We start from the raw sequence: 14648 nt of genomic DNA on the forward strand, positions 1-14648 counted from the left end.
ACTGTCGATGGTTTGACTTAACTGGATATTCACCTGTTTGCCCAAGGGAAGACCCTCTTCGATCACGAGACCCTGTCTCGCTCCGCGTCTCAAGAAGGTATACGTACCTGGATATTCACCTGTCTGGTAGAAGATTCTCTTTCTGATCATCAGCTCCCGTACCGGCCACGCTCTGAGTGTTTAACGGTTCGAGAAGGTCTGCTTACCGGGATATTCACCTGTCTGCCCAAGGGAAGATCCTCCTCGATCACGAGACCCTGTCCCGCTTCGCATCTTGAGAAGGTATACGTACCTGGATATTCATCTGTCTGGTAGAAGATTCTCTTCCAGATCATCAGCTCCCGTACCGGCCATGCTCTGAGTGTTCAACGGTTTGAGAAGGTCTGCTTACCGGGATACTCACCTGTCTGCCCAAGGGAAGATCCTCCTCGATCACGAGACTCTGTCTCGCCCCGCGCCTTCGGAAGGTATACGTACCTGGATATTCACCTGCCTGGTCGAAGAGTCCCCTTCTGGCCATCAGCTCCCGTACGGGCTACGCCCTGATCGTTTGACGGTCCGAGAAGGTTTGCTTACCTGGATACCTGGCACGAGTTGCCCTGAAGAATTCCACGCCTTCCCGGGGGTCGGAGGTTTGGTCCCTGCACCTGTTGGGGGAACCAGAAGCTCCATTAGGACTTTTTATATTAATTTTATTCAATAAAACTTGTCCCCTCAGCAGAGACCCACCCCCTTCTTCCCAGAAGTGCACGACAAGCTGACGAAGTCGTGGAAGGCGCCACACTCAGCTCGCTTAAAGCCCTCCTTCTCCTCGATGCTCTCTACTGTAGATGGCGCTCTGGAGAAAGGCTATGAGGCGATTCCTCCCCTCGAGGAAGCGGTGGCCACACATCTCTGCCCGCCCACCGCTACTGGATGGAAAGCTAAAGCATCGCATACATCCAAGCCTTGCCGCACCACTTCAGCTCTCGCTTGCCGTGCATACGCTGCCACGGGCCAAGCTGCTTCGGCGCTTCACACCATGGCTGTTCTCCAAGTTTTTCAGGCCAAACTTCTCCGCTCTTTGGACGAGTCTGGACCTGAACCGGAGGCTTTCAGGGATCTGCGCAGCGCCACAGACCTGGCCCTGCGAGCCACAAAGTCAACAGCCCAGGGGTCTCATTTGTGCGTAGGAACCTTACTAAAAGTGTGCGTGCGCCCGGAAGCCAAAAAAGGCGTACGCAAAAAAATATTCAGACTTATAAAACCGTTCGTACGCCAGAGCCTGCGTTATATAAATCCCAGTCAGCGGAAGATTGTGCGCACATACGTCTCCACCTAGTTTTACTATGCAGATCCTCATCTGCATATCATTTGCATATGATTATTCGTCCACGTGATAACGTTTAACGGTACAAGACACATTACTAGGGCTGAAACGATTCATCGAGTTACTCGATTAACTCGATTACAAAAATTCCTCGAGGAAAAAACTCTGCCTCGAAGCCTCGTTAAATTCCTATGACGCGCAGGGATCTGATTGTTTCACACGGACCGTTGTTCAATGTTCAGGAAGCACACCATAGCGCATGATACATTTTGAATTTAGTTGGCGCGATGGCGGAGAGTAAAGATGTCCATAAACGGCAGAGAATGTCTAAAGTTTGGGATCATTACATACTAGGGGTGTAACGATTCATCAACTACATCGATGTATCGATTTATATTCCTACGATCCAACTACATCGATCTGTGCTCGGCAAGTTGGTCTTCCGGACGACATATATCGATCTAACATCGTTTTAAAAGGTAAAGAATTGATTGTATCGATACTAGGAAATAACGCATTGGATTTAAGCACGTCAGACTTTATATGGATGTTTTTTCTTAGCACTTTTAATGATAAAGGCGTTAAATGTTACTCGATTCAGTCTGCCTATCTGTGACGTCGTCGCCATGCGTGACGCGCCAGCAGCAGCGCAAAGACAACAAGCAGCGCAAAGTCTCTCACCTCAGAAAAACGGACTTTCCTGTCCTCTCAGCCGCTATACTGCAGTAGCGCGCACTCTTCAACTGCACGCGCAAATGTGCCGAAGCACGCTGTATCACTTCACTAAAGTGCAAAAGACATACGAGAATGCAACGTCGTAAATTAGTAAGTTAAGAAATAAAGGTAAAATACCAATAATTACGTTATTGGTACGTCATGTGTGTTGCTATTTATCAGGAGCAGTTTCCATGTTTCTTTACCAGTTCTTCTAAGTATTGTGTATCACCATGGTAGCCTAATTGTTGTTTGTTTCCATAACAAAATGCCACTTACTGGTTATTTTGTATATTTTTATATGACTGTGGTGGCTCATACCAAGATTGTATTAACAAAAACTAGTTTGGGACTACTATTTAATAGCTTAACCTCGAAGTGCCTACTGTTTCTCAGTATTTGTCATATTCTTAAAAATTTTTTGGTATGTTAAGTAAAGGGGGACAGAACTTGTGTGTCAACAATTTTTGTGTAAACAAATGTATTATAATAGGCCTATATAATTCCTAAAAAGGTGGGTCGCGGCTTGATGACCATGAGGAAATGTGGGTCCCATGGCCAAACTATTCAAAACATCATTCAATGTTGTGATAATCATAATTAATAATCGCAATTACAATTTCAAGGAAATAATCGACAATTATAATTTTTGTCATAATCGTTCAGTCCTACTTTATTCAAATAAAATGTGAATGGATTTGACATTAATTGTTGTTTATTTGTTTGTTTATATCCATAATTAATTGATACCTGATTCCCTTACAAGAATTTTTGGCTAAAAAGTCACTGAATCGATTTCAGGTCACTGAATCGTTTTGGATCGTATCGTTCTAAATTAACCAATATCGTCCTTGAATCGTATCGACAACCACGAATCGCAATACGAATCGAATCGCTGTTAAAACAAATCGTCACACCCCTATTACATACAAAAGGAAGAGAACAAGGTGCAATGTGTCTACTGCAAAGTAGACCTGGCATACCACAACAGTACGACTTCAATGATTCAGCATCTGAACCGAAAACATCCACTCCATGCTGTTTCACCAAGCGTCGCTGAAACAAGGTAACGTAGCCTAAGCCTATACATTGATGTTCGCTGATTTTAATCCCATACTGTATTTGTAGCGATGTCGTGATGCGGTTTGACTAGATATGATGTTTAGCTTTGATGTTTTTAAGTTGTAAACGTATTCACGTTCAATTGCAAGAGAGTATAGCCTAAAAAAAAGAACCCCTTCACACACACACACACACACGCATGCACCCTCGTCTCTCTCACGCGCCAATCAGACCAATTGCGGCAATGCATCACACATGCTTAAACTTTTATGTAGCCATTGTATACATTGTGTACCTGTTTGGCTTGATATTTTATATTTATTTATTTTTGTTCTCAGGTGGGTAATTTGCTGAAGGTGCAATCCTTTTTTTTTTGTAATGTTGTATTAAGAAGACAAAACTAAGGCCAAATGGCCTTTACTATTTAAGTTTGTATTCATAGTTTTACATGTTATACATGTTTTACAGTAAGTTGACTTAACTGTATTGTTATATAATTGTTGGCACTGGCACTTAAAAACACTAAATGGGTAAAAATTGCAATAAATAGGCTTAGTTTTGGAGCCAAATGTTGGAGTTGGAATAAATACCTCTGGTTTTTTTGAGAAATAAAAGCCAAATGCTTGATCATTTTATAGCCACATCATTTTCGTTATGCATTATTTGTTTTGGTTGTTTAAAAACACACCAAAAAAAAATGTATCCGATTAATCGATCAATTAAGTGCTAGATTAATCGATTACAAAAAGAATCGATAGCTGCAGCCCTACACATTACATTAATAAAAATCATGTAGTTGCCTATCCTTGCCTTGTTTTTGAATACATAAATCAAATAGTGTAAAATACATTTCAGAGAAAGTTTTTCTCAATCTTTTCCACTGACTGAATTGTATTTTTAATTGATTTATATTTTAATGGCAACAGATAGGCCTTGGGCATTATTTGCACGAAACTCTTTTCTCCTGGACAATCTGATAAGCAATTATCTCTGTGGTTAAAACATTAAAACACAGCATGCCACAGGAAAAGTGTTCAAAAACATTGCATCCACAACAAATATTTCTATTGATTGAATTTGAATATAAAAAATATTTTATAAAACTTCTCAGTAATGATTTCTTGTTTAAGTGTTTAACTCCATTAATTTGAATGGCATATTTAATCTAAATGTTTATATCAGAAGTAAAACATAGTTTAAATCATTTTATTTATTTAAACTGTTATTTGCGTCAGTTTTAATAAACGGCCCAACGCGCTCGCTGGCGCGGACATTTAAGAAGGGATGGATATTTGCTTCAAGTGACAGGCTTGGTGAGTGAAATTATATTTGTATTATCTTTCTGTATGTTTAATTTTCTTTAGATTTTCTGTCTAAAAGTGACCAAAAAGACATTTAACTCCAGCTCACCATCGGTGTCGCCAAACTGCTCCATCTCCAAAACGTTCGTACGCATGGGTCAGAGTTTGCGTGCAGGTGCGCAAATTTTCCTGTCAAGTTTGTTTTTATAAATCACAACTTATGCGTCGGAAGTGGCGTACGCACAAAACGGGGCTGAAAATGTGCGTACGCCACTTCCGACGCATAAGTTGTGGAGTTAAGTGTCTTTTTTTTTAGTTTTAGGTTTAGGTTTAGTGCCACGTTTATAAATGAGACCCCAGGCGATTGGACAAAGCATGGCTAGCTTGACGGTGCTCGAGAGACACCTTTGGCTTAACTTGACTGACATGAAGGACGCAGATAGGGCAGCTTTTCTAGACTCCCCTATCTCCACCACCGATCTGTTCGGCCCAGCAGTCAAGGGGTTCACGGAGCGCTACACTGAGGCTCAGAAAGCGTTGCAGGCTATGCGTCATTTTCTCCCTAAATGCTCCAGCTCTGCTTCGAGCCGCCACAAGAAGGCGCCACCTCCTCAGCAGGTAAAATCAGCACCTCCGGTCTCCCAGCCCCGTCCAGCAGCTGAAGTCCGTCACCGCTTTCGCTCTGCACTCTAAAAATGGCTGGGTTAAAAACAACCCAATTGGCAACCCAGCGCTGGGTAAATATTGGACAGAACACATGCTGGGTTAAATTAACCCAGTGACATTTTAACCCAGCAGGCTGGGTTGTTGAGAAAACCCAAGATGTAGTCATTTTTTTACCATTAATGGATTTGCTATACTGGGTTATTTTTGCTGGGTTATTCTTATAATTTCACCTGTGCTTTACTGTAAAACTATGAATTAAGAAATAATGAAGAACATGTTTAGACTGTTAAAATAATCATTTTTAATGCTTGTCAACTGATATTCACGTGTGTTAAAATTGGCAGCAATGACAACAAACTACACATTAAATTGAAATGCAAAAATCATTTAGTGCTGACATCAAGTAGTAAAATATTGTTTTATTAAATAAATAAAGAAGATAGTTCTAAAACTATTACATGTTTAACAGTTTAAATACAGTGACATTGACAATTATATTTTAAATTCAGCGAATGCAAAATCATTTAAAAATACATCAAGTATTAAATAGTCAAATACAATTAAAGAAAGAAAGAAGATTAGTTCTGAACAATGACATTTATACGTTTAACTATTACATGTTTAACTGTTTAAATAAGCAGTGAAATCGACAGACAATTCATTTTAAAGTCAGTGAATGCAAAATCATTTTTAAAATATGCTAAAATTTACATAAGTATAGTTAAGAAAGAAAGAAAATTAGTTCTGAACAATGTAATTTATACCATTTAATTCTTAGGAAATTCTGTGAAATTCACAGATGTGCAAAATTGTATTTTACAGTATGTACACAGTGAAATTCACATTTTTTAGACTGAAGAAGAAGGGCGGGTTTTGTAGACTCTGCCTGGTTTAGAAATTCCACTATGTTTGTTCCAACCTATAAAAGAAAATAAATACAATACAGATTGTTTCAATGGCTACGGTTTCATTATTCAGTTGAAGTAAGTTCAGTGTTGATTCAATTCAGTTCAATAACTGTGTAAAGTTTATCATGAAATGGAGTTCATCATGATTTCAACAATCAATATTTTTATTTGGCGACCCAGAGGAAAAGAAAATCTGAAAAGAGATCTCCAAAATGTTTCATTTATTTCTCCTAGACAACTTTGAGATCCATATGACACCAAACTGAGACAAAGGTTTATTTCTCCTGTGTCTCAGGCTTTTCTCTGGAGCAATAAGATGCACTAAATCTCAATTTAGTATCCTTTTAAGTTTCAGAAGAGATCTCAACAAGCTCTAATATAATGCTCAGAGTTTCTCAACTTCTGTGTCTCTTTGTGATCTCAGACAGAGAAATCAGAGAGTTCTCTCCATGAACTCAATATACTCTCATCCCAGCTTCAATTCATGCATCTCATGCTAAACTCAGATAGAGCAAAGGAAGAGATTTCCACAAGTGCTCATTGAACTCTCAGACTTGGATCACTGTCTTGGTTGTTTCATCCACATGATTTTTTTAATATAATGTATTTATGAATAAATTAATTGTAAATCTTTTATTTTAGGCTGCAAAGACCCTCTTATTTATATTATTTTCTATAAATGATTTGAAATATTTTACTGCATGTAATTCAGTAAAATAACTTTATTAACCACACAAAACACATTGTAAAATAAAAACAGTAATTTATTGGTAACTTGACAAAAGAAGGTAATCATATCATTAATACATTTAATGTTGTATATTCAGATGTATGCATCTTCTCATGTTAGCCCCAAAGTGACCTTTTTGTATGACAATAGATTTGCCCATATAAAACAGTTGAGATGGCATCACAGTATAGAAGTATAGAAGTATATAGAATATAGATAGAATATAGAAGATGCTCTTCTTTGATGATGGTGGTATAGACCAGTGGTTCCCAACCTTTTTCCTTGTTGCTGATCTGTGGACACTGATAGTTCATTCACGGCACAATGTTTCTTCCTGGTTTCCACGCGCTGTTTGATCCGTTAATAACGGAGAAATGTGAATGTTTCTCACTAGATCTCGCAGCGATGTTATTACTTCTGTGGCAAATTCAAATGCTTTCTTTACTGCATCTCTTATTAGCGCTGTGTAGTAACAGCGTCGCATGATCACGATCGGCTCGCGCTGCACTGGTCCAAACTGATAAACGGTCCTTCAACCACACAATAACGAGCAGTTTCGTTCCGCTTGCATTATGTTTGCCATTTGATGTTGGGCACTGTTGTGGTCGCGCCGGCGTCTCTTACATTATGAGCGCGCTTGCCACGATTCAACTTTGAACCTTGTAGATGATGCAGCCCCAACGTCAGCATTAGAAGAGAGCGCCATCAGTCACAAATGCTGCATCGTCATTGGTTAATTCACAGTGGAGGGGCGCTGCTGAATCAACGAGGTTTAGGCCAGTGTTGCCAACTTAGCGCCTTCGTCGCTATTTTTAGCGACTTTTCAGACCCCTTCAGCGACAATTTTTCAAAAAAGCGACTAGCGACTAATCTAGCTACTTTTTGAACAAACCTCAGTAACCTCCAAATGTTGCCAGCATGAGTCCTGCGAGCGCGAGGTTTGCTTTCTCCTTGCCGTCACACACCTCTCTCTGCGTCTACCCTGTTCTGTGAATGGCTGAGGGCAGCAGCACGGCAGCTAACAGACGTGAATGAGCAGTGTTGTTTCCACGGATGGACTTATCACTTATCTTTTGTTTATATTTAAAGTATTTAGTTTGAACATTTTATTTTCCTTTCTTTTCTTGTGCTTATTACTTGTAATACTCACTATCACAGTGCTTTAGTTCAGTTCCCGAACTCTCTCAGTTCAGATAATTTTACACATATAAAAAATAGTCATTCAATAGCTACTCGTTCTATTGTCTGACAAAAAAATATAGTAAATGAGAACAGCTTTATTGGACATTCGGCTATATAGCCTATATTATATTATATTATATTATATTAAAATATAGTATGTAGGCATGATTTTAATGAGAAAAAACATTAGGCAGGCAGAATGAAAGTACGCCGCGATGACGTCATGAATATGCTAATTGACGTATGACGTCATCTAGCGACATTTAGCTACTTTTAGGGGAGGCGTTAGCTACTTTCCTTTGAAAATAGTTGGCAACACTGGTTTAGGCGCGCGTTAGTTAACGTATGGACGGAGTTGCAGGCAGACGGAATGGAGGAAAAAACAGCTGTTGCAGGACTCAAAAGAAGGTAAGCAACATGTTTTTTTAAAACAGAATTTGGGTACATTTTAAATGGCGAGTGTATGCAGGTTCCGATACTCTCTGAAGAAACTGGTCGTATTTTGTAGCAAATAGTTAAGCTTGCTAAGTTGCTAGGAAGGCCATGGTAACATTAGCTTTCTGCAATAAACATCTTTATGTAAAAAAAAAAAGAAGAATGTGGGATTATTATTTCTACATTCAGCGAGGCCTATTCTTGAAGTTACATAAATTGTGTATGATTGGAAAAATATGATCTCGTGCAGTGAGACCCCAATAATTAAATGTGTTGTACTTTTGTTTATTTTACAGAATGAGTGCAGGAACTAATACAAAACTGCCCAGAAGAGCGCGAAACCCTCCGAAAAAGATGAACCAGACCCCAGCTCCCCCAGAGATAACCAAGATGGTAATTGAGTTATTTTACTATACTACGGCTTAGCTAATTTTGTTAAGTATTAAAACTGGTTTAAGTGGTTATTTTTAACGTACTTTGGACACTTTACTAACCAAAATATTCGTCAGTATTTGGTCTCTTATTACTGGAATTTTTATAAATACTGTATTGGTAGCTTGAGGCACAAATATTGATTATAGCCTACAGGAATTTTTAATGGAATGTCATGAAAAAGGAGTGAAACTTATTTGTACATTTTAGTGACTGAATTTTGCGAATCATCTCAAAATTTAAGGGATAAAATAATTTTTATAGGAATTGCAGCTCAAAGTTCTTTACAAAAAAGTATTCCTGCGCCATGCTCTTCATAGACAATGTGTAAAATGAATAAATAAATAAACAAATAATATGTGTGATAATTAAATAATGAAAGGGATATGTGTGATAATTAAATAATGAAAGGGATTAAAAACATTGAAAAAATAGAATAGAGAGTGCATAAATCAAAGAGTTGCAGGAGCAAATAAATTTGAAAGTGCTAAAAGAATAAAGTTAATCCTAGTTGAAGGCTAAAGTGAAGAGGTAATTTTGTTGCTTTGCAAAGAGGGTTAGAAATAAGACAATAAAGATATAGTAGCATGTTTAAGTAAGATTGATTTTTAGCCTGCACTGATTTACTCACATTTCCTTTTTGTTTACTTTGTGTTCATTTTCAGGACTTTTTGTATTTTTGACCTTTGAAGATGGATACACAGCAAAGATTTTTAATCTCTGTGATATACTAAACAAAGATGATAAACCCATCGCTTGCTTTAGAGATCTGACACCAGGAGAAAAAGTACTTGCAAGATGGTCTGACAATAAGTTCTACAATGCTACAGTAGACTTCATTGGAACAGCTGACAAAACGGTGGATACCAAGAAGGTGACAAAGAAGGACATGAAAAAAAGAGATGCAGCTGCACAAAGATTCTACAACCTTCCATTCCTACCTCAAGCAGGCCAGTCCACCTCTGCACAGGATCACCCAAATACTGTGGACCAAAATGTCATTCAGCCTCAAACAACAAGGCCAGTGTACCAGCCTCCACCTACAGAGTCATTTCTACCTGTCCAGCCACAGCACCAGCATGCAACTGCCTGGCCACAGTACCAACTTCCAGTTTCCCAGTCATCACCAAATACGCCACAACATTACCAGCATTCACCAGTCCAGTCGCTCAACCAGTATGGAACTACTCTGTCTCCAATTCCACACAATTCCAGCCTTTCGCAGTATTCAAAGCATCACCAGCCTCACACAGCACTACCCACACCTTCAGACCAAACACAACAGCAGCCTGTTTTGGCAGATTTGGATCAGCAAAGACAGCCACCAGCTCCTACAGCCAAAGAAAGCTTCCTCAAAATGTTGCACAGTCCTAATACACATCAAAAACCTGCTGTTCTTGGGGACCAGAGCCAGACAAGCACCTCTGAACATGAGACTTCTTCAAGCTCATCTGCAGATACTTTAATCATCGAGCGTACTCCAATTCCAGAATATGGAGAACCATGTTTCAGTTCGCCTGAGTCAGCAGAAGACAGATCATGGAAGCCATGCGAAGCATGCAAGACAGACGTGGAAAAATTAGTGGAGGAAAAGGCCAAACTGCATGATGTGCTGTGTGGTATAAGTAAGTATGTTTTGTCTCTCTGTTGCAATTACTTGTTCTTTTAACACTTCTTTTTTTCTCTCACAGTTTTTCTAACACACCTAATATCTATTCAGAAGAGTTGTGTAAAAAAAAACGTGGGTAATAATCTAGTGTATTAAATTGTGCAACATAAAATTGTAATTATGTTTTTATATTGGTATATGTTTAAAGTTCTACTACATTGTCTTACTTTGGACATTGGGAGTTATTTGATGCTTAAGCTAAATCTTAAAAGCTTTAAACAATTTGGTAAAACTCTTATCCAATCATGAAATCTTTTGGACTTTTTAAAAACTTGTCTTTTTTTTTTCTTTTTTTTTACTTTATGAATGCTGCTGTGTCCCTATAAGGTAATATACGTCTTTTGTGTCACAGGTGGTGAGCACCTCGAGGCATTCAGAAGTTTTCTGGACAAAGTGGAACAGATCCAACCTCAGGCTGGTGTTTGGGCTCCAAAAGGCAGATCTCGGCAGCAGGAGCTATATCCAGGAAGTGGCCTCTTCTTGTCCTCGACTCACCTGGCTGCAATCCATGCAACCGCAAAGAAGGACTGCCTTCGGTTGTTCCATCTTCTTTTTGATGAATTCTTTACTGCAGAGGAGTGCCAGAATGCTGTGGCATTTGGGAAACACGGAAAGGTGCCATATGGGAAGAGAGTCCTGGATAAGTTCAAAGTCAATGCAATTCTAAGTAAGTATGTTGCTCATGTGGTTGTTAACAATTTGTGGAAAAAGTTGTGAAAATTCATAGGTAAAAAATGTGTGGGAACCCAATAAGAGGTGTTGGATACCCATATATCACATAGCTACGTTAAATGTTATGATTGTTTCACTGTCCTCACAGTTTTGCTGCATTTCCTTATGTGTGATCCATAGAGATATTACAATGTGAATTTTGTCGTATCAGGATGAAAAAAGTTGTTAATACTGTTGTGGTAACTGCGGTTACTCAATGCAATCTGTAATTTGTGCTTTCTTTTCTTTTATTCTTGCAGCTTACGTCATGCGCTGTAGTACACTGGATGGTTGGACACCGGTTGAGAAAAGTAAGGTCAAAAAAGCCTTCATAAACAAATGCCGCATCAGGGCCACAACACTGTAAATATCGGATGGGGCACACAGAGACATTTGTTGAAACGACAATGTTCACAAAAAGTCCTTGTTTTCAAATGATGTATGTTGGCGTCAGAGACTCAAGTTTATTGTTGTGAATTGTTGTAAACCTGGCCTGCCACTGCTCATAACATTGTTAAAATTGTTACTGTTTTAAAAACAGAATTTTACAACAAAAAAAGCACTTTAGGTCATATTTTGTAATGACCATGTTTAAACAGTTTTTGCTGTCTTTAAAATGTCTTTAAATTTGTTAATGTTATTTTGATTTAAATAAAGATTCAGATTCAAATTTCTTTATTACATCAGCTAATCTGCCATTTGCTATAGATTTTTAAAGCCTGATGGTTGTGGATAGATCTTCTGTCTGTCCTGCAGTGAAGAGAGAGTAGCATTCCCGTCCGTTGTTTCTTTGGTCCATCAAGATGTTCTGAAGTGGATGATCTGTGTTGTTTAGAATGGTGAATCTAGTCTGGTAGGAGGAAAAGGTCATATGATTGAATTAGTAATTCATGTGCGTGCGTGTGTGTTTGTGTGCATGAGAGGGAGAGTGAGCGAGAGACTCGGATATTGCTCCATAGTAGCTCCAGTATTGCTCATTTTCTTTTTCAAAGGAGAAATAAAGGAGTCATTAAAAACACCGAATTGAGATTAGCAAGGCATCTCCTTTTAGTCTCAGGTATGACTCCCTCTGATTATTCTGTCTCACCAATTGCTCCTTGTGAATTTTAGGAGAAACATATGAGAAACATTTTAGACAAAATAGAGATTAAAATAAGGCTTAGATGAGAATCTCAAATTTGTCTCCTGAGCTATAGAAAAGCAAGCTTTGAGCAGTAAAATTTTCCTCTGGGGAAAAAACATATAATAAGTGGTATGCTTTACATTATGTCTTGTTTGATCTTGTTTTTTTGTCTAGGATCAAAGTTGCTTAATAGGAATTGTTTTGAGGTAATAAAGTTAAGTCAGATAATGTACATCCAGTCAGTTTTCATCACAAAATAAACTCCTCCAGGGTGATAAGAGATCACTCCACTTTGTGTTGATTACCCTGTTGAAGTTTTAACTGGCTGGATGTATAGTATCCCTTGCTTAATGCACAGGCAGTTCCAGACAGGTTACAATGCAATTTTCATAGCAGTTATGCGGTTTTATGCTTACTAGTTGAAGATCAATGAAAGCCTTTCTAGCTTTGTCAATAGATGGACGAAAAACCTTCTGACCAATTATGTACACCGTGGCAGGAAGAAGAAGGGGAAGGACCAAAAGAGCAACATCACCTCTATTCTCTGCAGAAAAGAGACATAACATCTCAGAAACAGGACCAGCTACAACAAATATATACTAAAGTTAGTGCAATAAGCTACATACATAAAAATAAATATGCAATAATACTAAATACCTAAGGTTGCCTTTTATGTTGTATCAAAGATTTAAAACAGACATCACCTTGTGGAATGTTTTCCAAAGACTGATGCAACTTTTCTTCCTTAATTGCAATCCTGAAAATTCTGTTACTTAAAATAGGCCTTACAGATCTTTACATTTAGTTTTTATGCTCAAACAGCAACATAACAAAAAAATTGAAAAAGCATAATAGGCCCCTTTAAGTGATTTTTTTCCTTAAAAAAAATGTACATGTAGCTACTGCGTCTGATATTTATCCAAATTAATCGACATTGAATCAAGATCGGAATCGAACCACAAGCTTATGCTAAACTCAGAAGTTGGCAGCCTTGTGAGCTACCTATATTTAACTATAGCACGGATCAAATTTATATGCGTTAAGTTAAGCGAGGTCGAGTTGATTATCACAGGCAGTCAATTATATATGTAAAAGCTGCAAAAGTGTATAATAAACATGAACTTACCGTTAAACTTGTCGATAAGACTGAGTAACTGCCACTCAAAGAGTTTTCCCCAAATGTATCCATATGGTTTTCTAACTAGAAAAAAAACAAAACGAAATTTTAAATTACATCACTTACCAAAAACGAATTTATGTATGTAAAAATTTTTTTTTGTACCACACATCCATCAAATCACCTCACTGGTCCAACCCACGGCACTGATGCATGCACGCACTTTGAAAGTTCTCTTACGAGAGGTTCTCTCGTACTGCGTAAATCTTACGCTAGGGGAAAATCTCTTTTCCGCGAGATACTGAAGCCAAAAAATTATCCTTAATTTTGAAATAATGTAAAACGCGTTGCGGCAGCATGCAGACATAGGCGAGACAGCTTGCGCGCCTATTGGCTGCCCTGCGGCAACTGCAGCAGCCTATCGATGAGGCCCTAACGTCAGCTCCAATGAGGGCGCTTCGCGCCCACTACGTCACGTCCCGGCGGCTGCCCTCAGCGAGCTAATGCCTATGGTGACTCTGAGGACTCGCCTGGTATCCTTCTCCGAGACTGCACCTCCGCCCGCCGCGGTACCGTGCCGTTAAAAGCGCCGTGCTCAACAGGTCCCGGAACCTCCCACAACCCGCAAAGCTCGCCGGTTCGCTCGCCTGCTTCACCTGCTTCGCTAGAGTCTCTTCCTGATGGACAGTGGCCGCCGTCTGCCGCCGCTTCCGTCGTGGATATCGACCAAGAAGACACGTCTGTGGGGGATGATACCTACTCTCCCACTGTTCGAGCCGCGCAAACTGCGCCGTTCACAGGGGATGTCAGGAGCGGACGGTCACGGGGTTAGTTTTTTCTTTACTGTAGCATATGAGCAGTTCATTCATTCATTCTTTGGTTTTGAATCACATGACTCATGGCTCGTTGAATCTACAACAATGGGCATTCCTTATGAAACCCAAAGCTTTTAGCCTCTGAACTCATGTATGTAAATCAAACTCTCTGCAAGTTAACTGACCAGCATGGTGCCAGCATGGCTGGGTTAGATGGCTCTCTAACACCTTTTATGAGCCTCTAGACACACACTACAGAACAACGTTCTGCATTCCAAACCCCCTTTCTCTCTGCACCAAAGAGATAACGAAACCTTCTAGACATTCCAAACACACACACACACACAAAGAGACCAACCTTTGTGTGTAACTTAGGATAAGAAATATCCTTTTAAATATATGTACAATTCCATTATGCATGTGTGGTTAGTTTGCCTTATAATAGAGGTGTGGTTTGCTAGGGTATAGTTTTGA

The 14648-nt window shown here is 39.2% G+C and overlaps 1 protein-coding gene across 2 annotated transcripts; it reads left to right on the plus strand.

Moving 5' to 3' along the window:
- The first annotated feature begins 7515 nt into the window (after nucleotides 1-7515).
- LOC311288298 (uncharacterized protein) lies at nucleotides 7516-11711 on the plus strand. 2 transcript variants are annotated; one of them, XM_084405623.1, is made up of 5 exons: nucleotides 7516-8280; nucleotides 8604-8700; nucleotides 9405-10364; nucleotides 10761-11075; nucleotides 11380-11711. In XM_084405623.1, the coding sequence occupies exons 3-5, from the start codon at nucleotides 9629-9631 to the stop codon at nucleotides 11484-11486; spliced, it is 1158 nt and encodes a 385-aa protein (XP_084261749.1). In that variant the 5' UTR covers nucleotides 7516-8280; nucleotides 8604-8700; nucleotides 9405-9628; the 3' UTR covers nucleotides 11487-11711. The 2 variants fall into 2 exon arrangements, with proteins under 2 accessions (XP_084261749.1, XP_084261750.1); XM_084405624.1 differs by lacking the exon at nucleotides 7516-8280 and having other exon boundaries at nucleotides 8556-8700.
- Nucleotides 11712-14648: the final 2937 nt, after the last annotated feature.

Source organism: Rutilus rutilus (genome assembly GCF_951802725.1).
Source record: "Rutilus rutilus genome assembly, chromosome: 3".
NCBI lineage: Eukaryota > Metazoa > Chordata > Actinopteri > Cypriniformes > Leuciscidae > Rutilus > Rutilus rutilus.

Coding starts and splice junctions, on each gene's coding strand:
- LOC311288298 (XM_084405623.1), top strand. CDS start 9,629: ATGAAAAAAAGAGATGCAGCTGCACAAAGATTCTACAACCTTCCATTC. Junction 10,365..10,760: donor TGATGTGCTGTGTGGTATAA/GTAAGTATGTTT, acceptor TTTGTGTCACAG/GTGGTGAGCACCTCGAGGCA. Junction 11,076..11,379: donor CAAAGTCAATGCAATTCTAA/GTAAGTATGTTG, acceptor TTATTCTTGCAG/CTTACGTCATGCGCTGTAGT.